This window comes from Neolamprologus brichardi, chromosome 17 (assembly GCF_056152115.1).
Source record: "Neolamprologus brichardi isolate AB-2024 chromosome 17, ASM5615211v1, whole genome shotgun sequence".
Taxonomy (NCBI): domain Eukaryota; kingdom Metazoa; phylum Chordata; class Actinopteri; order Cichliformes; family Cichlidae; genus Neolamprologus; species Neolamprologus brichardi.
The window spans coordinates 4,051,611-4,071,790 of NC_142120.1; the positions used below are offsets into that span (position 1 = coordinate 4,051,611).

Consider the following 20,180-nt stretch of genomic DNA (forward strand, 5'->3'; position numbering starts at 1 on the left):
GAATTCAGTTGTGAATCCACACATCCACAAAGAGCAGGAGGTCAGCTGATCACTGCCTGGAAACTATGAAAATCTACTGGAGCTCTCAAAACAGAAATTAATGTGCATTATGACTCATTTCCCCCCACTTAGCCATTACAACCAATTACATTCGAGTGAGACAATGCAGCGTGTAATAGCAATAGACAAATATATGAGAAAAAAAGCTAGGGCCTTCATCTGGGTCTGAATTTTCTCCAGGACCCACAGAGTAGCGATCAGAAAAAAGAAAGCAAAGCAAACCAATTCTGATATGTGGTGTGCACAGGGAAAAATTATCAATATGCTTTTTGTGACTTTTTCCTTTTGCTGGCGCGTTGTGTGATTTTTCTAATGTGAAATATGTGCCGAGGCTCCAGAAAGTTGGGAAACACTTCTCTGCAATGTAGGGAAGAGACAATAGATATGTAATTTTCTTCAGATTCTAGCTGGGTATAATATGAATTTTTGGTTTGCATCCATATCTACTGATATTATTTTATTATTATGTTAATATAGCACAAGGTTCAATTAGCTTTGCACAGAAATAGAAACGTCCTCCAAGAAGCTACTTTTTGCTTTCTTTAACTACATTTCAGATCTTGTACATTTTTACTTTTACTTGAGTAAAGAAGTTGAATCAGTACTTCAGCTTCTACTGGAATACTTTTTTAACAGTAGTGTTTCTACTTCTACTTAAGAATAGACTGTCTGTACTTCTGCCAACTCTTATGTGGCCCAGCTTTTGATGCTGGGAACTGCAAGACTTTATTAGCAAATAAAACTATAAAACCTTAAGGTGCCACTGTATACTGCTGCAAGAAATAGTCCTGGGAGCCCAGGATGGCCTTTTAAGATATTGATGACCAAAAAAACCAAACCAAACCAAAAAAAGGATCAACTTAGTGCTTATAAAACCACAGGCAGATCCACTAGTACTTTAAGTGGTATTGGGTTATGACACAGAACCCCAAATACCTGATCAAGAGAAGAAACTTTTCCAGCTGTCAATGGATCACAGTGCTATGCTGACCTAGTTTTGTTATGTAAATTTGTAATTCATTTTATTGGAAAAGGTTTTGGAAAGTGATTGGTTTATTGGCTTATGGAGCCTCCCATTAATCACGGGATTAAGAGCACCCTTGAGGGGTGTGGTAAAGATGGGTTTTTTTGTTTGCCAAATGTCTGATGGGAAGACGGGAGCATTAGAAAATGATTTTTTGACCACTTTTGAAGTTGTTAAAGGAAATTAAGTTAACTTTCGTTTAATTTTAAGTTTTAAGAAATTATTTGGTTGATTTTTGTTTATAATTTTGCACGAAATAAACGCCATATGATTTTTTTAAACAATGGAGTCAGAAGTGCGTTCTAAAACAAACCACCTGTTGCCACCTACGGCCTTTTCTTGGACTTTTTTGGTGTTTGGAACATAAAAGGCCGTGACAGTGCTTATAGAAAGAGGCACAATCCTGAAAACACTGCAGATCCCAGGAACAAGGAATAACTTACCACGCTGATGAAAACAGCTCTGAAAGAGACCAGGTGAAACAGTTGAAAGGATAAATTTCTGTTGTGCCCAGGCTGGCATTCATCTTCGAAAATACCAATTTTACAGATCAACTCCCCTCTAGTTTAAGAAGAATCTACACTTGTTTATGGATGCACTGTATCCGAGTTCCCTGGTTACAAGACTCAGGGTCCTTAAATCACGCCAAGACCAGACTAACTATTCTAGGGTCATGCTTGCAAGTACACTGCACTTAATAGATTAGATAAGCAGAAAATTGACTAGCACATTTTTACACTTCCATATGCAAGCCTGGAAATTTCACACATTTTAAGTGATAAAATAGTAGAGTCCCTTGGGATCGAGTTTTGCGCATAGCTGCTGATGGCAGTGGCTCCTCTGCTGGTGATCTCTCCAGTTTTAAAGGTCATTAATGTGCCCAGATGTATAGAAATACACAGCTGAACAATGTTAAGTTTAAGCTTAACTTTAGACTGTTTACCATGTGCAATGTATTCTGCTCTGCCACACTGAATATGTATACAACCTGCCTGAGCAATGGTGGACGCTATTGTCCTTTAGCAAATGTTTTCCACTGAATTAGACATCAAGTTCTAATTCAGTTATGGTTGCAGTTAATGTATACTTGGGTATTGTAGTCTCCATTGCAAGTATTTTATGTAGCATGCCTGTAAACTGTTACTTGCTGGTCTGAGCTCACTCATAAACTTGCTGTTAGAAGATAGCTTGTCTGAAAACAAAGTCAGTAGAACTGAGTGTAGAGTTCCATAATAAGACAAGACAGTGTGCATCATTTTTCTTAAATGGAATAATTGTGCATTTTTCCATTTTGTTCATTTATTTTGACTTTCTTTAAGTTACTACTGTTGGACCAAAAAGAATAAAAAAAAGTTAATTGATGGGAGTTCCCCACTCCAGAACAGCTGATCAGCATCTTCATCCTCAAACGGTGTTTGTCTAAAGTAAAATTTTAATTCGGCCAAGAATGATTTTTAGGCTACTGAAAGAGGAAGTGTAGTAAATGTCATTTGATGTAGAATTCTGGATGAGTGTTTTTAACTCTGTCCCACCCTGCTCAGCCCTCGATCTCTTCATGTGCTAAAGAGAAAATACAGTTAGCTGCTGTTCATTCAACTCTGATTAACTTCACTCTAATTGCATACATCTGTAGAAGAAAGCTAACATGATTTGCCATGGCAGTGTAAAGAGTTTAAATTTAAATCCAGTAAACTGAGGTATGAACATATCAGTGTTGACCATATTTCTCATAGGATGGGAGGAGAAAGGGGTCATTATGTTTGCTCAGAGAAGCTAATTAAACACTATGTGCACCCCAACTATCTGCTCAAAGTTTTCCTGTTACTGACCAAGTTTAACTTAAATGTCTTAACTCCAAAAAGGGCTAATCAAAAACAAAACCCTAGATTACCATCTCTGGGTTTAATGCCTTCATTCTTGCAATTACTGTTCTTTGCAAATTTCAAGCAGGTCAATAGGTCTTAAAATTACAGAAAAACAAGCAGGAATTAAAGAATATTCTTATTCACAATGGAAAGCTGGTCTTCGATCCACCCATTCCTGGGACATTTGAGACTTCCCTGGTTAAGGCACAGTCTCCTCGACATGCCAACAGCTGCAGGAGAGAGAAATCATGTAAATGTATTTGCTTGGGTGGAGGGGAGAAAAAAAAAAAAAAATGTTCTAGGGTTAAGCAGAGGTTTAAGCTGCCTTGAATCCATGTGTATGTAAAATGTTAATGCATCATTTTCCTGGTCAGGGAATCATTGGTACTAAACTGCCAATGTGTAGACTACTCAAGAAAGAAAGACACCACAGCTGAAGTTTGTTGCAAATCAGTATATATTTGAATATGCATGTCCAATTTGTTGATTAACATTTAAAATGTGTATACAAGTATATTAAAAGCACCCATACCCCTCCAAAAATAAAGACAAAAACACAATTTAAAAAAAAAAAAAAAAAAAAAAAAAAAAAAAAAAAAAAAGATTGTCCCAAGAACTACACATCACCACAATCACTACAACAGTTGTCAATTTTTCTTTAACTCCTGCAGCTACCTGGATTAGAGCAATGCTTTGTTGCCCATGTTAAAGTTTGTATAGTAAATCTCAGGTAAACTTTGGAAATGACTTGCAGCAAACCATAGAGCCTGCAATCAGATCCATGCATTCATAATCTTGCCAGTGTTCATCTAGCAGGCTTGTTCTCGTAGGGTCAGTAAGCATGAGGCACATTAGAATAAAATGGTGACTGAAGGTTTGCTTAAAATTTACAATGTTACAACATAAAAGCAATCCTTTGAGTATTCTATTCGTTAGATCCCATCTAATCTTCTGCACCTCTTCTCTTAAGCATAGTCATCCTCAAATGGCCTTCATTTGTCTCCTGTAGGGGAGAATCTCATTAGGCCAGGAATAATTTTGAACTACTGTAACAAGAAGGGTAGTAAATGTCATTTGATGTAGAACTCTGGATTTGTGTTCCTACCTCGGTCCCACCCTGTTTGGCCCCCCTTTGTCTTTTTGTGACCTAAAGGGGGGAGGAAAAAACACAACAACAAAAACTTTAGCAACTGTGAGCTTGCCTGTTAAACAAAACACCTTGATCACCTGTATGGAGATAAGGAAAAAAAAAAAAAAAAAAAAAAAAAACACAAAAAAAAAAAAAACCACAAAAAAAACCCCACACTACTAAGGTTTGTTTCTCCCCCCCCCACCACCACCATCTCTTCTCCCCTCTATTTTTATTTCTCTCCCTCTCTCATTCTTTCTCCCTGTCCCATCCCCCAGTCATGTCTGTAACAGCTGAAAATAAAATAAAATAAAATAAATACATAATTATAACAAAGGTCAATCAAATTGACCAATCAAGGCCACTGTGATCCAATTGGTAAAGTAAATCTGCTTGGCATCTTTTGTGGCCTTCAGACAACAATTCTGATGGCTAAAGATCCAAACAGGACAGAAAAACAACAAAAAAAAAAAAGAAAAAAAAAAAAAAAAGACGAACAACCCACCCGTTTCACGCTACAGCACTTACCTTACATTTGATGAGCTTGAACAGATGATAGGACAGCATGTCCTCTTTCATCAGCATAAGACTGGGTGCCACTTTCTGTTTCAGTCCACCTGAAGACAAAGGGGCCAAATGCAACAGTGATACAAGGTTCGGTTTCCCTGTCTAATGTTTGTAATCAGTTGTGAGATTTTTACCAGTGTACAGACTGACTATCGCTCCAACAATCACAGTTGTGATGAATCCAATGACAGAGAAGTAGCGGTAAGAAGGAGAGTGCCAGTTACGTGTCAGCAGATGTCTGGTGAGAGAAAAATGGCACTTAAGCTTTTACACAATAACGAACTACAAAGTTTCTGATCACACGATATATACACCGCCACACTTACGTGGCTCCATCTTGCACTTGAGCCATGGTAAATGAATTCATCTGTGTTGGAAGATCAGTGGTCCAGTTGAGACTGCCAGGAATGGTGAAGTTACAGCCCTCTGTGCTTAGTGACAGAGGTCGAGTCATCTCAGGGTCAGCGTAAGACAGCATGGATCCGAGGCTTACAAACAGGGAAGCAGCGAACCCGAAAGCAAGACCAAACAAACCTCCCTGCAGACAGACCAGTAGCTACACAGTGAAGCTTCCATGTGGTTCACATCAGGGTAGAACTGAATTCAAATATTGTCTTCCTGTGAGTTAACGGGACTGTCCATCTCCTGCTTAAGCCTAAATAGTTTCTTTTGTGGATTTTTGCTGTGAAAGTTACTCAATTTCTTCTTTAATTCATGTGTCACTTGTAAATAGAGTCCCCCGTTGTTTAAAAGATACATACACCATGCCCCGAATTTTTAATAGACAAATTAATGTGATTTGTTATCTGCAGTTCATGGGGATACCATTTAGCCAATTTGTAATCCAGATTCATTTCTCATGTTAAGGCAATACAATGAAATCAAAGCAAGAGTAAAAAGTCGAAGACGTACCGTGGAGTTGGCAAATGGACACAGGATACCCAACACGAACAGACCAAACATAGGACTTCCACTGACCCCACTGATGATGATTCTTGCCTGTGAGAGACATCTGAATTGAAACCTTAAATGCCACACAAACATTAATGTTCCAAGTGTTTGGTAGGCCACATTTAAGATTCATGCATTATCATGTTGTAACTTGTATCAGATTCTCACTACCTGAGCAAGTAGTCCCATAAGTGATGCCAGGCCAGCCATAGAAACACACAACCCTCCGATACCGCAACCTGCAACAACATCGTGTAACAACTGACATTTTAATCATGAAGATTTATTAACTGATTCAGCTTTAGCCTCAGTCACATACCAGTGCTCAAAGGACAGAGTTAATCATGTACACCATGTACAGTGAACAGATCAGGTACGTACTCAGTGCTCTGGAGATGTGAAGCAATTGTCTGTCAGTCAGTGTGACATTTGGCTTGATCAGGTCCTCTAGAGTCACTGCAGCCAGTGTGTTGATGATTGACGAGACTGTGCTGAGTTTAATAAAAGTTAATAAAATCTCTGCAATCATTCACGTAACATTTGACAATCATTTAACTGATGGAACCAGCTAGGAAACAAGATGCATTCAGTACAGGATGAGGCCCAGCTTTTGATGCTGGGAACTGCAACACTTTAGTAGCAAATAAAGGAGTATAAAACCTTAAGGTGCCACTGTATACTGCTGCAAGAAAGAGTCCTGGGAGGCCAGGGTAGCCTTTCAGGATATCCATGACCAAATATGGCAGCAGCTATGAAGAAACAAAGATCAACTTAATGCTTGTAAAACCACAGGCAGATCCACTAGTACCTTAAGTGGTATCAAGTTATGACACAGAACCTCAATACCTGATCAGAAAAAGAAACTTTTCCAGCTGTCCATGGATCACAGTCCTTATAGAAAGAGTAGAGGCACAATCCTGAAAACACTGCAGATCCCAGGAACAAGGAATAACTTACCACGCTGATGAACACAGCTCTGAAAGAGACCAGGTGAAACAGTTGAAAGGATAAATTTCCATTCTGGCCAGGCTGGCATTAAGAAAAATCTACACTTGTTTATGGATGCACTGTATCCAGGTCCCCTTAGTTACAAGACTGAGGGTCCTTAAATCATACCAAGACCAGACTAACTATTCTAGGGTCCTGCTTGCAAGTACACTGCACTTAATAGATTAGATAAGCAGAAAATTGACTAGCACATTTTTACACTTCTATATGCAAGCCTGGAAATTTCACACATTTGAGTCTAGATTCACACATTTTAAGTGATATAGTATTGTTTCAGTTACAAAATCCTCCCATCAAATTATGACTCACATTCTGGCATGAGTGATGCTCTTGCAGGAGTTGTATCTCTGAACCTGAGTCTGGTTAGTTCCACTGGTCATGATCCAGCCAAGTGTCCCACCGATGGCTATGGTCCAAAAAGTGTGCCGCCTCAGAGGGTTCAAGTCAAAACTGGGAAAACAGTATACCTATGAATCATCTAAAGTGAAGTGAAAATTGTGCAACTTTATTCATATTTTAAAAAACAAAAATGTAACTACAGCCCCTAATGATTTCACGCAAATGCATCAATACGACCCGTAACTCCTTATATGACTGTGATGGATGACTAAGAGCCTACACAGATATATCAATGAGGTTTCCAGGAAAAGCTGGCCTGGTGTTTGTCACAAGACAATACTGTAGTGAAAAGGCAGAATAATATTTGCTCAGAAAATAAAGTTAATGTGATTTTTAAACCCCAGCACTGTAACATAATATTCAGCATATTTGCAATCTATCCAAATAAACCCGAGTAAGAGTAGATTAGAGTACGCTAATATGGTCAAACATGTCAGAAGTTGCTGCAGGGATGTCAAAGCCTTAACACTGCAGGAGACATGTGCCGGACCAGTCGAACTTCCTTTCTGTACAGTTTAAATATACCTGCAAGTCCATCAATGGACCATCTTAAAATGTAAGAAATGTGTAAAGTTTAAAAATTGTTGCTAGCTCATTGCAGGAGGTCTTTACTGTTGACCCACTTTAAAAAAAAATTAAAAATTGATTGTTCTTATCTACTTTGGTCAGAGTCTCCGGTAGACCAATTATGGCCCCTTGGCCTTACGTTTGACACCCCTGGGCTATTGAGTCGTTTTGACTTATTCATTTAGAGCTGTTTTAAAAAAAATAAATAAAGTTTGCCTTTACCTGGACAATCACTCCCTAGATTGGGCTTCAGCCAGAGTTCTTTGGCTTATTTTCAGACAATAGTACAGAAGCAATTTGTTTCCAGAAGTTCAGTCTATCAACGTGCCTAGTTCAAGTACTGTGATTTAAATCCAAGTAAAGAAAGCAGTGCTTTTGTTGCACTCAGTTCCAACAGTGGGGCTCAAACACACAACTACACTTAAGTTAAAATTTGAAATACACTTTAATTTACGGTACATTTCTATCATTTGAATTAAGATGTTGCAAAATTGTACTAATCAATTTGCTAAAACAATTCCTCAGTATTGAGATGCAAGGGTTTGAATATGCAGGCTCTTAACGTTACTTTACTTTCTTCCCTTATACTCACTCCAGAAAGTTCAGTCTTCCTCCTTGTTGTGAATTGGACAGAATAGAAACTCCTCCTTCTAGGAAGAGACACTTGGATATGACACAGAGAAGGCCTGCTAACATTATTCCAACCTAGAAGATAAAATCAGATCATTATATCAAGACAGTTACCCCGCTGCTACAACTAGAATTCAAGTTTAATTGTGATTTAGAATTAAAGCCAAATGTCCTGGCACTCAAAATTTACTCATTTGATATTCTTCCATGTAGGCTACGTAGCATTAAGAGTAATCTTGCGTGTTGAAGCCTACCTGGAAAACATCTGTCCAAACCACTGCCTTCATTCCACCCTGCAATAATGAGCCCATTTAAATCCAGACAGCCAAAGCAAGAAACAGTTCAGTTTAAGGGAAATGTATAGCAGAGAGAGATGACTTCTGCAGCTTTTGTTGTTCCATACCAATGCGCAGTATGCGGTACAGACCATTCCTGTTACCACGATTACCACCCACAGATTCCAGCCAGTCACTGCAGAGAAGTGGGAACATTTAAGATACTGGTCACTCAAGTACCCGCAAGTTTACTTGTGCAGTAATGTTTCCTGAATCTGTCAGCTTTGGCCTGAACATACCTTGACTTAATGCGAGGGCTGGAGCATAAATCGCAAGTCCAGACAAGAGGAGCTGTGGTAAAAAAGGACAAATAGCCATCTGGTTACAGATATGTGGCCCTAGCCAAACAAGTCTTAAAACTTGCTTACTGCCATACTCACTGTTTGAATAATAGCGAGGAATGTTACCAGCAGACGGGTTACTTTGTTATAACGCAGCTCCAGATACTTGGTAGAGAAGACAGTTACTCATACAGCATCCAAACAGACTTTAAAAAACAAACAAGTAGTGGTGCATTTATTGTACCACAGAGCAGTCTAATTAAAAAACAAACATTTTATTACACAATAGATCATAACTGGTTTAACCAGAAGCCAAACAAGCTGATATCTTCTCTTTAAATTACAGATGCGCTTCTGGTTATTGTACACAATCTGCAAAAAGCTACTACACTTACCTGAAAAGTGCTGGTAATGGGCAGCCTGTAGAAGACTGGGAGAAAGATCTCACATGTAAACACCTGGGCCAGAAAATGCCAGAAGCAAGCATACCCTATGATGGCTCCATAGCGGTACACCTACAGACAAGCAGCGTTTCCAATTTAACAAACAGGAAAATGAGCAAGACCATGACACACATGCAGGTTTATAAAGTTTTAACAATTCACACAGTCGGGCTATTGGAGTTGGTGCAGTAGACTTGAAATACTAACAGGAGTCCAACCCTGAATAAATGTTTTTACTACTGCATGGATGTCAAACTCATTTTTCATCGTGGGCCAAATGGACTGGACCAGTAAAACTACTGTCAGTGTCAAGACATTCAATGCACATTTCACCTGAGATATTTTAAACATAAAAAAAAAAAAATCATAGTTCCAATAATACAGCTTGGAATATTTTATTAGCTAACAGAATGTTTTTACTGTAAACTCAAAGTCAAATTTCTATGCAATTAGTTTTTCTGTTACTTAAATGTTGTATTAATTGCACGAGGAAGGTCCTTATACTTATGGAAGTACAGTTTAAAGTCATAAATATTCGCGGGGAAAGTTAATCACAGGAAAAAATGAAAGTGCAATGAGAGAATTTGAATCTGAGGCCAATCCCGCCACATTACCTCCACCGGAATGGATATCAGTATGATGGACGACAGGACGCTGGCGGTCAGTGACAGGGAGACGGGCAGAGCGGTGAGTTTTCGACCTCCGGTTAAGAATTCCCGGGTATTTGGCTGCCTTCTTCCGATCCTAGCCCAGTATAAGCCGATGGATGCGGACACCAGCAGCATCAATACAAAAACTGCATAGTCTGCTATGTGCAACGAGTCAGCTCCAGCCAAGTCCTCACACATTTTGTTACAAGTCAGAGCAAAACTAACAATAACGCTAATTTACTAAAACTATAATGCCAGATAGGCCTTTACAAATCACTGCGAACCCTGCTCTCCATGACGCGCAAACTCGCTATATGTCCAAGCTCTTCAGCTTATATATTCCTAAACACCTATAGTTCTGTTCGTTGTTAGCCACAACCTCCACAGGTGACGCTGATTAAGACTCCTCACCTGGCGGCCGTGCACTGATTGGAAACAGGCGGGTGCCCGCTAACATTTCAGGGTACATGGAAAGCCCTCAGTGCCAAACATAGCCACTTGTTCTTCTTCTTTTTTTCGCTCCCATTTTTTCCCCCAGACAGGTTGTAAACAATGTTTGCTAATGCTAATGCTAATATGGCTTTCGGCAAATGTAACCATGATATAATCTCAAATGTCATATGATATGAGACAACCTGTCCAGGGCGTACCCTGACCCCGTCCCAATCACAAGAATGTGATTAAAATTTTTATATCAGGGCCTAGGCCCTGTTACATTCTTTCAAAGGTTGTGATTGGCTGGTTTAGTAAAGTGTTCAACTACTAAATAAATAATCCAGCTTTTCCAAATACTTTCACGCAGTCGCAGCAGATGGCCGTCCCTCCCTAAGCCTGCTGAAGGTTTCTTCCTGTTAAAGGGCAGTTTTTCCTTTCCACTGTCACCAAAGTGCTTGCTCATATATTGTTGGGTTTTTCTCTGTATGTATTATTGTAGGGTCTACCTTAAAATATAAAGCGCCTGGAGGTGATTGTTGTTGTGATTTGGCACTGTTTAAAGAAAATTGAATTGAATTTAAATTGAATTGAACAGTAAGCTATTTCTATAGGCTAGTGTCTCAAACTGAACACAGCAAGTTTAGCAGTAATGTTTTGGCAAACATTTACAAGTTCTTGATCTTCCGAACAAACATTTATCTCCTATATTTTAGGATAATAATGAACACTTATAAACTCCAATAAACACAGCAAGACATTCAATGTAAATTCCTGACAAAATAAACAAAAAAACAAAACAATCTACTGGTCCTGTAAGGTGAAGGTTTCTGAGGCCCTGAGCTTCCTAATGTACACCGAGGTAACCTGGACTCGTTGAAACTACCTGGGGTGGCCTAGAATCTGATGATGATTGAATGTGTCCTGTCCTGTGGAAGTGGGTGCATTCGTGATTCAGGTCACTGAGTGAAATGCATGTACAAAGTAAGGCTGCATTCAAACAACATCTGCTTTGGGAAGACCATAAATTAACTGCTTTGGTTTTTTACTTCATCTTCCTGCACTTGCTCTTACAGGTGTAAGATGTGAGCCTCATCTTGGTCACTCCCATTTAGACCAAAATTATATAGCCAATTGCATTTTTCATATAACCTCTGGGATCTCCTGGTCTAACAACACTTTCAGTCAAAGGCACTTGGGACACTTTTTCAATCCTTTGCGGCTTCAGGTCTAGACGTGGCTCCTTAAAGAGCCAAGTTTCCAGCTATAAGGTTGCCCAAGTCTGTGATTAGTACCCTGTACAGGACATCAACTCTTACTCTCAATGTTACCATATTTACATATATATTAAGCGGAACTTAATCTAGCAACTGAGGCTACAACCACTTTAAAAATATTTTTAATAAGATTACAATATAAGTGAGAATTTAATAATTTTTTATAAGCAGTCACACTAATGGCCACCACAAAAAATATGCAGGTTTAATGCACTTACACACATTTAATTCACTTTTAAGACCTAAATGCCACGTTCATTCAGAAGAAGGGAAGAAGTAAGCAGGGTAGCCTCTGCAGAACTGCATGTGTTACACCACTCCAGGACAACTTGGTGTAAACAGCAAACCGAGTTTATTTGGGTACTCCAGAACCGTGGCTTTCACATACAGAACCCAAGAATACTCTCTTCTTTTTTCTTTTTTTTTTTACAGAACTTTTTTTTCCTTTTCTTTTTGCCGTGACTGCCCTCTACTGGTGGAAAACATGTAACAGCCAAAAATCCAAACATATAGCTGAATAGCCTAAATACCAACAGATTTATGCAATGTTTTAGACATATTTTAGCTTTACACTTTACCAAGTGCTACATTCCTCCCCTGCTAAATAAATGTTGTCCCAACATTGACAAAACATGACAATAAGAAACAAAAATAAACAGATATACTTCTTTTTTTCTTGTGACAATGTAGAGATGACGTAAGTTGGGATAGGGTTTAGCAGTGCTTTAAGATCACTTTCACGATGCACTATTGAACCTCAATTCAATTCAATTCAATTCAATTCAATTCAATTCAATTCAATTTTATTTATATAGCGCCAAATCACAACAAATGTCGCCTCAAGGCGCTTCATAGATACAGAGAAAAGCCCAACAATCATATGACCCCCTATGAGCAAGCACTTTGGCGACAGTGGGAAGGAAAAACTCCCTTTTAACAGGAAGAAACCTCCGGCAGAACCAGGCTCAGGGAGGGGCGGCCATCTGCTGCGACCGGTTGGGGTGAGAGAAGGAAGACAGGATAAAAGACATGCTGTGGAAGAGAGACAGAGATTAATAACAGATATGATTCAGTGCAGAGAGGTCTATTAACACATAGTGAGTGAGAAAGGTGACTGGAAAGGAAAAACTCAATGCATCATGGGAATCCCCCGGCAGCCTACATCTATTGCAGCATAACTAAGGGAGGATTCAGGGTCACCTGGTCCAGCCCTAACTATATGCTTTAGCAAAAAGTTTTAAGCCTAATCTTAAAAGTAGAGATAGTGTCTGTCTCCCGAATCCAAACTGGAAGCTGGTTCCACAGAAGAGGGGCCTGAAAACTGAAGGCTCTCCCTCCCATTCTACTTTTAAATACTCTAGGAACAACAAGTAGGCCTGCAGAGTGGGAGCGAAGTGCTCTAATAGGGTAATATGGTACTACAAGGTCATTAAGATAAGATGGGGCCTGATTATTTAAGACCTTGTATGTGAGGAGCAGGATTTTGAATTCAATTCTGGATTTAACAGGAAGCCAATGAAGGGAAGCCAAAACAGGAGAAATATGCTCTCTCTTTCTAGTCCCTGTCAGTACTCTTGCTGCAGCATTTTGGATTAACTGAAGGCTTTTCAGTGAGTTTTTTGGACATCCTGATAATAATGAATTGCAGTAGTCCAGCCTGGAAGTAATAAATGCATGAACTAGTTTTTCAGCATCACTCTGAGACAGGATATTTCTAATTTTAGAGATGTTGCGCAAATGGAAGAACGCAGTCTTACATATTTGTTTAATATGTGCGTTGAAGGACATATCCTGGTCAAAAATGACTCCAAGGTTCCTCACAGTGTTACTGGAGGCCAAGGTAATGCCATCCAGAGTAAGAATCTGGTTAGATACCATATTTCTAAGCTTTTCAGCGCCGAGTACAATGACCTCAGTTTTATCTGAGTTAAGAAGCAGAAAGTTAGTGGCCATCCAAGTCTTTATGTCTTTAAGACATTCCTGCAGTTTAACTAATTGGTGTGTGTTATCTGGCTTTATGGACAGATAGAGCTGGGTGTCATCTGCATAGCAGTGAAAATGTATGCTATGTCTTCTAATGATGCTGCCTAGGGGAAGCATGTATAATGTAAACAGAATTGGTCCTAGCACTGAACCCTGTGGAACTCCATAATTAACCTCAGTGTGTGAAGAGGACTCTCCATTTACATGCACAAATTGGAGTCTATTAGATAGATATGATACAAACCACTGCAGTGCAATACCTGTAATACCTACAGCATGTTCTAATCGCTCTAACAGGATATTATGGTCAACAGTATCGAATGCTGCACTAAGGTCAAGAAGGACAAGCACAGAGATGAGTCCACTGTCAGAGGCCATAAGAAGATCATTTGTAACCTTCACTAAAGCTGTTTCTGTGCTGTGATGAACTCTGAAACCTGACTGAAACTCTTCAAATAAACCATTCCTCTGCAGATGATCTGTTAGCTGTTTGACAACTACTCTTTCAAGGATTTTTGATATGAAAGGAAGGTTGGAGATTGGCCTATAATTAGCTAAGACTGCTGGGTCTAGAGATGGCTTTTTGAGTAAAGGTTTAACTGCAGCCACCTTGAAGGCCTGTGGTACATAGCCGATTATTAGAGATAGGTTGATCATATATAAGATCGAAGAATTAATCAATGGCAGGACTTCTTTGAGCAGTTTTGTAGGAATGGGGTCTAAAAGACACGTTGATGGTTTGGAGGAAGTAATTATTGAAGTTAACTCAGAAAGATCGATTGGAGAAAAAGAGTCTAACTTAACATCAATGGAACTAAGAGTAGCTGTAGATAATATTACATCTGTGGGATGATTATTGGTAATTTTTTCTCTAATGATAAAAATTTTATTTGTGAAGAAGTTCATGAAGTCATCACTAGTTAATGTTAAAGGGATGGTTGGCTCAAAAGAGCTCTGACTTTTTGTCAGCCTGGCTACAGTGCTGAAGAGAAACCTGGGGTTGTTCTTATTTTCTTCAATCAGTGATGAGTAGTAAGCTGTTCTGGCTTTGCGGAGGGCTTTCTTATAAAGCAACAAACTATTTCTCCAGGCTAAATGATGATCCTCTAAATTTGTGACACGCCATTTCCTCACCTCAGGTGACACTAGCCTATAGAATCACATGTTACTCGCTGACCAGATGAGCATAGGCTTATAACAATGCTGAGTTGTTTCTAATAGTCCGCATAGAAATATTACCCTCTAAGACATTACTATCACTTTATCACATGCTCCAGAACTTAGATAGTAACCATTTAATCACAATTAGCCTCATCAAACATAATACAATCCAATGTCTTGCGCTACCATCCCGAAAGCATCAAATACTTGTGTCACCATACTGGTAAGACCTTGTAAGTACTCATCTATTTTTGAAAAATAACACCATTTAAATTCAGAAAAACTCTTTCACAGTTCAATAATAACTAACTGGTACATAAGCTGGATAGTAAGGCATTTGTAGAACTGCCCAAGGTACTCCAAACTGTTCATAGAATGGAGATGCTGTTGCACTGGCATACAATGGGTTAACACTGTGACCAATTACTCTTTGAACTGGTTGGCCAAATGCATCATAAGTCAATATTTTCCGTGGACATCTCTCCCTTTGAGATCTTCTCGGCTGCGGTTCCGACAGTTCTGGGTTCATTTCACTGGGCTGATCTGGCGAAGCAACAGTGTCTGATGATGCTGAGATGTCATGTTCAGTGTTATCCTGTCCATTCACCATATCTGCTTGAAACTCTTCAGCGTCCACTCTAAGCTCCGCGCTCTTTCGCTGAAGGTCCTGGTCAAGTTCAGTAGCAGGTGCAGACACCATCGAATCCCCTTGAGGCTGACAGTGGTGGTGCCTCACTCTCTGAGACCAATACTGCTCCTCATCATCTGAACTCTCTACATGGTTCAATGCATCTTGTAGGTCTCTTTGTTTTTGTGTCTGTGTAGTGCGGCTTTGTTCAGTTCTTGTTATTTTGGGAAGCGCTAATGCATTACAGGGCATTAACATGTTGCAGTGGAGAATACGGCCTCGTCCAGTACCACGCTCCGGCTTGACCTCATAAACAGGGCTATTTTCACATAGAGATCACTATGTGAACTTCATCCTCCCAATAGGAGCGTAACTTGCCCGGGCCTCCCCTCTCTGACATGTTCCTGACAAGTACCCTGTCCCCAGGTGAGAGTACAGCACTTTGTCTCTTCTGGTCATAATGTGATTTCCCTCTTGCCAGAGTCTTTTTAATGTTTCTGGATGCAATGTCATATGCTTCTTTCATCTGTTGTTGCCATTTGTGAGCATACTCCTCATGTGATTTGCATTTGTTTGTCTCACTCAGTCCAAAAATTACATCAATAGGGAGACGTGGATGTCTACCAAAGAGTAAATAAAAGGGCGAGTATCCTGTCGAGTCACTAGTTGTGCAATTATAGGCATGCACAACTTTGTTTACATAGTCACTCCAGTTTTCTTTCGTTTCCTCATCCAGGGTCCACAGCATTGACAGCAAGGTGCGATTAAACCTTTCCACTGGGTTCCCCTGTGGATGGTAGGGTGTAGTCTTTGAATTAGCTATTCCTGTGTGCTTCTGCAGCTGTTTGAATAAATGGTTTTCAAATTCTCTGCCTTGATCATGATGTAATTTACCAGGAAAACCAAATTTCAAGGAAAAGTCATTAAAATTTTTATCTGCTGCTGTTTTGCCAGATTTGTTGCGTGTAGGGTAGGCTTGAGCAAACTTGGTGAAGTTATCCTGTAACACTAAAATATACTCATACCCTCCCCTGCTCTTTTCGAGATGGACATAGTCTATTGAAACCATTTCAAAGGGTGCAGTAGCCGGCACGTGACACATGGGGGCCCTACGCTGAACTGTAGGTTTTTTCTGAATATTACCTGTGTGATGAAAAACTCAATATCTTTGTACATATTCGGCCAATAAAACCTACTCCTTGCCAAATTCATCACACGGTCCACCAATCTGAGTATAAGTCACAGTCTTTCGTATCAGCAACCCATCATCTGAAATAAACAGCTTTTTCCACTCATGTAGTAGCTGTTTTACTTTAGGATTTTTGGTCGCTGATGTTTTGTCAAAGCTTGCACCTGTACTCTTTAAGTTGAGAACATAAGCTACAGCAGAGTCCTGCTTTTGAGCTTGTAATAGCTCCTGCGTTGTGATTCTCACATCTGGCTGAGTTTCTGTAAGTATTTTATTTACTTCTGGATTGCACGTTATAGCTGATATCCAATCCAGTTGTTTTTCTTCCTGTGTTTCAGTGGCATTCAGTACTGCGCTTAACACTTCAGGCGAACACAGCTCAGTACATTCTGACATGCATGAGTCCATACTAGAAGGTGTTCTGGACAAAAAGTCTGCATCCACGTTACTTTTTCCAGGTCGGTATTTCAGTGTTATGTTAAAATCAGCCAGCTCAGAAACCCATCTGTGTCCTGTCGCATTCAGTTTAGCTGTGCCTAAAACATAGGTTAAAGGGTTGTTGTCACTGTATACTGTCACTGAGGGAGCATGGAAGAAATAGTCTCTAAAGCGCTCAGTCACCGCCCATTTTAGTGCCAAAAACTCAAGTTTCCCTGAGTGCCACCGGTAGTTCTTCTCAGCCTGTGTTAATGTTCTTGATCCATATCCAATTACTCTTAATTTACTGTCCTGCCTCTGGTACAATACTGCACCAAGGCCTTCTTCTGATGCATCGATGTGCAGAATGAAGGTTCCTCAAACTTAGGATAAGCCATCACGGGTGGATTAGTCAAAACATCCACCAAATAGTCTAGTGCTTTTTGGTGGCTGTCACTCCATATGATTTTTTGGGTGGGTGCAGCATGCCCCACCTTGGCTGACTGCGCTGGTGTTTGGGTGTGGTCAACTGAGAGTAAATCATATATATTGCATGTCTTGAAAAATCTTGTACATAGCTTTGGTAGTATCCTAAAAATCCTAAAAGCTTTCTCAGCTCTTTAATGTTTGTTGGTGGGTTGTCCTTCAAAGCTCGTACTGCTTGTACCTCTTTTTCATCCATTTTGTAACCGTCTGCTGAAATGATTTTGCCCACATAGCGGACCTCATTTTTAAACAAGTCACATTTATCAGGTCTTAGTTTTACTCCCCAAGCCTGCTGACGTTTGAGAACTGATCTCAAATCTTCAATATGCTGCTCACATGTTTGACTGTACACTAAAACATCATCTAAATATGGAGTGCATATTTTGTCCCTCAAGCCTTCTAAACTTTCCTCCATACGTTGGAAAGCTGAAGGCGCATTGGTGAGTCCAAATGGAATTCTGTTCCATTCATACAGCCCCCAGGGTGTTGTGAAGGCGGTATAGATTTTCGAGTCTTCGCTGATTTCACCTTGATAGTACGCTTTGCCTTGGTCAAGCACACTAAACCACGTATTGCCATCAAGTCCATCAAGGATTTCCTGTATTCGTGGAATAGGGTGTCTGTCTGGAATGGTCTTTTTATTGAGGCCCCTATAATCGACACACAGTCTCAGGCCTCCATCCCGCCTCCTCACATATGGTGAGGTTGATTTGCGAATAAAGTCTTTTTTTAACAAGTCCTGAATGTGACTTTTTACTTCATCATAGAGAGCACGTGGGACCGCATTATAGCATTTTGCTACAGGAATCTGATCAGTGAGTTTGATATCCATTTTTAGATTTTTTATGTAACCAACTTCCTCTTTGTGTTTAGCAAATGCGCCTGACTCCTCCCTTAACATTTCCATGACAGCTGCCTGTTGTTCTGTGTTAAGGTGGCCCAAATTGACAGGTGGTTCCCAAGGCTCTTCTGGTAAGCTAGGTGAGTTCTGATTGTCTTTTTCTACAACCGAACCTATCTGAGCTTCTTTGAGATTCACAGGATAACTATGTGTTACCCTCTCTATGTTACCTAGAAGGGTTTTAGGTGGCAAAACAATGTCATGTTTGGTAACATTAGTAACATAGATATTGCCTGATACAGACAGCAACTGGCAGTTCGATTTCAGACCCTCATCTAAAGACAGGTTTTCCTCTGGCTAAAAAAGCATTTCACTTTTCACCTTCAAGTCTGTTTTGATGGAACAACTAAGGCCGTACATTTGTCCACTCGGTACGACAATAGCTTTGCGTCCTGATCTGACAGGATAAGTAACTATCTCGCTACTGGTGGTGTGGATAAGATTCAACAGTGCTTCTGCTTTGCTTGATCCTACTCGCTTGGCTACCCAGCTAATGTTAGTACTGCTCTATTTTAGCAATGTATCTTTTCTGTAATTAATTCAGTTTTTTAACCCTATTCTCGTACTTAATTCAATATTAACGACGTTAATCTTGTAATTGATTTTTTTTTCTAAATATGGTGTAATACTGCCTCGTAATATAAGTTATTTCTTTGGTCACAAATTATTTTTGTAATCATTACACCAAAACAAACCTGAAATAATCCCTACATGTTCCATTTTCATTTGCAGAAATGACAAAGCCAAAAACCAAACCATGCCCTTCCTGTCAGGCTCCAAACACCTGCAACAGGAAGACATGCAGTGGATGCCTGGGCAGCCTGAATGTAAAGGAGGGTTTGAAAAAAAACAAGAACAGTTTAAAAACAGCAACTGGGCTGCCTCTGTTAAAAAAAAAACAACAGAAATGCAAGCAGGGTGGTTAATTCAGCCCAGTTGTCAGTAAGTTTAAAAGTTCTGATCTAATAAGTGGTTGGTCTGCTAGACAATTCTTTATTAATCACAGTTGTCAATGTTTTCTTGTATATCATGAAGTAAGAAACTAACAAGACATGTATATACTCATAAAATATTTATTTATAAAAGAGCATAAATAAAAAAGTTATTCACATCAGAATAAGATCATCACACTAAAGACATCAAACTAGAAAAACTTCAACTATTTTTATTTAAGCTACTTCTGATTTTTAATTTATTATTTGTTTTATGCCAGCAATAAAGCTGAGGTTTGAGTTACAGTTCAGTGTCTGAGTCCTGCGTTTGGATCCTCCTCTCCGCCTGCCTGCACACAGAGCCCTGACAATAACTGATTATCAAACCTTCTGATATGGTTTCCGAAAGAGACTCAGGCGCAGGCCAGGGTATTCCTTTAAGTGAAGAACAGTGCGTTTATTCACAGTGAACACAATCACCAAGTGGCTATATACAACGTGCAGGGGAAACGGGTCCGGGTCGCCAGGGTCTGTGGGAAACAGGGTCAGGGGAAAAGGTGCTCCACACTTTCTGTACAAAAGCTTCTCCTCAGTCACTCCTCTCAGAATCCGGTTCCAAAAACGATCTAAACACAAAAGGTCGGGTTAGCGGGATAATAACAAAGGGCTTTCAAGAGACAGGTTGACAGATACACAAGTTTGACTGACGCTGAAAGCTCAACGATCCAGCGAAGACTAGTGCAGACTCGTCATCTTAAGTAGTGCAGTAATCAGCTGGGATCAGCGGCCGGTGCGGTGATGAGAGCAGGTGTGTGGGCCAGCAGCGGGAGCCCGCAATGAGCGTCGCCGTGGCGAGAGAGAGAGA

General features: G+C 39.9%; 1 protein-coding gene across 1 annotated transcript; it reads right to left on the reverse strand.

The window, feature by feature from the left end:
- Nucleotides 1-3,519: 3,519 nt before the first annotated feature.
- On the reverse strand, nucleotides 3,520-10,412 carry LOC102792206 (sodium-coupled monocarboxylate transporter 1-like). Its single transcript, XM_087830856.1, has 18 exons — nucleotides 9,874-10,412; nucleotides 9,212-9,331; nucleotides 8,916-8,981; nucleotides 8,775-8,826; nucleotides 8,604-8,671; nucleotides 8,455-8,493; nucleotides 8,163-8,275; nucleotides 6,914-7,054; nucleotides 6,443-6,572; nucleotides 6,257-6,345; nucleotides 5,978-6,087; nucleotides 5,768-5,835; nucleotides 5,558-5,644; nucleotides 4,972-5,183; nucleotides 4,780-4,883; nucleotides 4,607-4,695; nucleotides 4,055-4,096; nucleotides 3,520-3,952 (listed from the first exon to the last, which is right to left on the reverse strand). The coding sequence occupies exons 1-18, from the start codon at nucleotides 10,105-10,107 to the stop codon at nucleotides 3,893-3,895; spliced, it is 1,824 nt and encodes a 607-aa protein (XP_087686982.1). The 5' UTR covers nucleotides 10,108-10,412; the 3' UTR covers nucleotides 3,520-3,892.
- Nucleotides 10,413-20,180: the final 9,768 nt, after the last annotated feature.

Coding starts and splice junctions, on each gene's coding strand:
- LOC102792206 (XM_087830856.1), bottom strand. CDS start 10,107: ATGTGTGAGGACTTGGCTGGAGCTGACTCGTTGCACATAGCAGACTAT. Junction 6,088..6,256: donor GTATACAGTGGCACCTTAAG/GTTTTATACTCC, acceptor TATTAAACTCAG/CACAGTCTCGTCAATCATCA. Junction 5,184..5,557: donor GTCCATTTGCCAACTCCACG/GTACGTCTTCGA, acceptor GTCTGTCTGCAG/GGAGGTTTGTTTGGTCTTGC.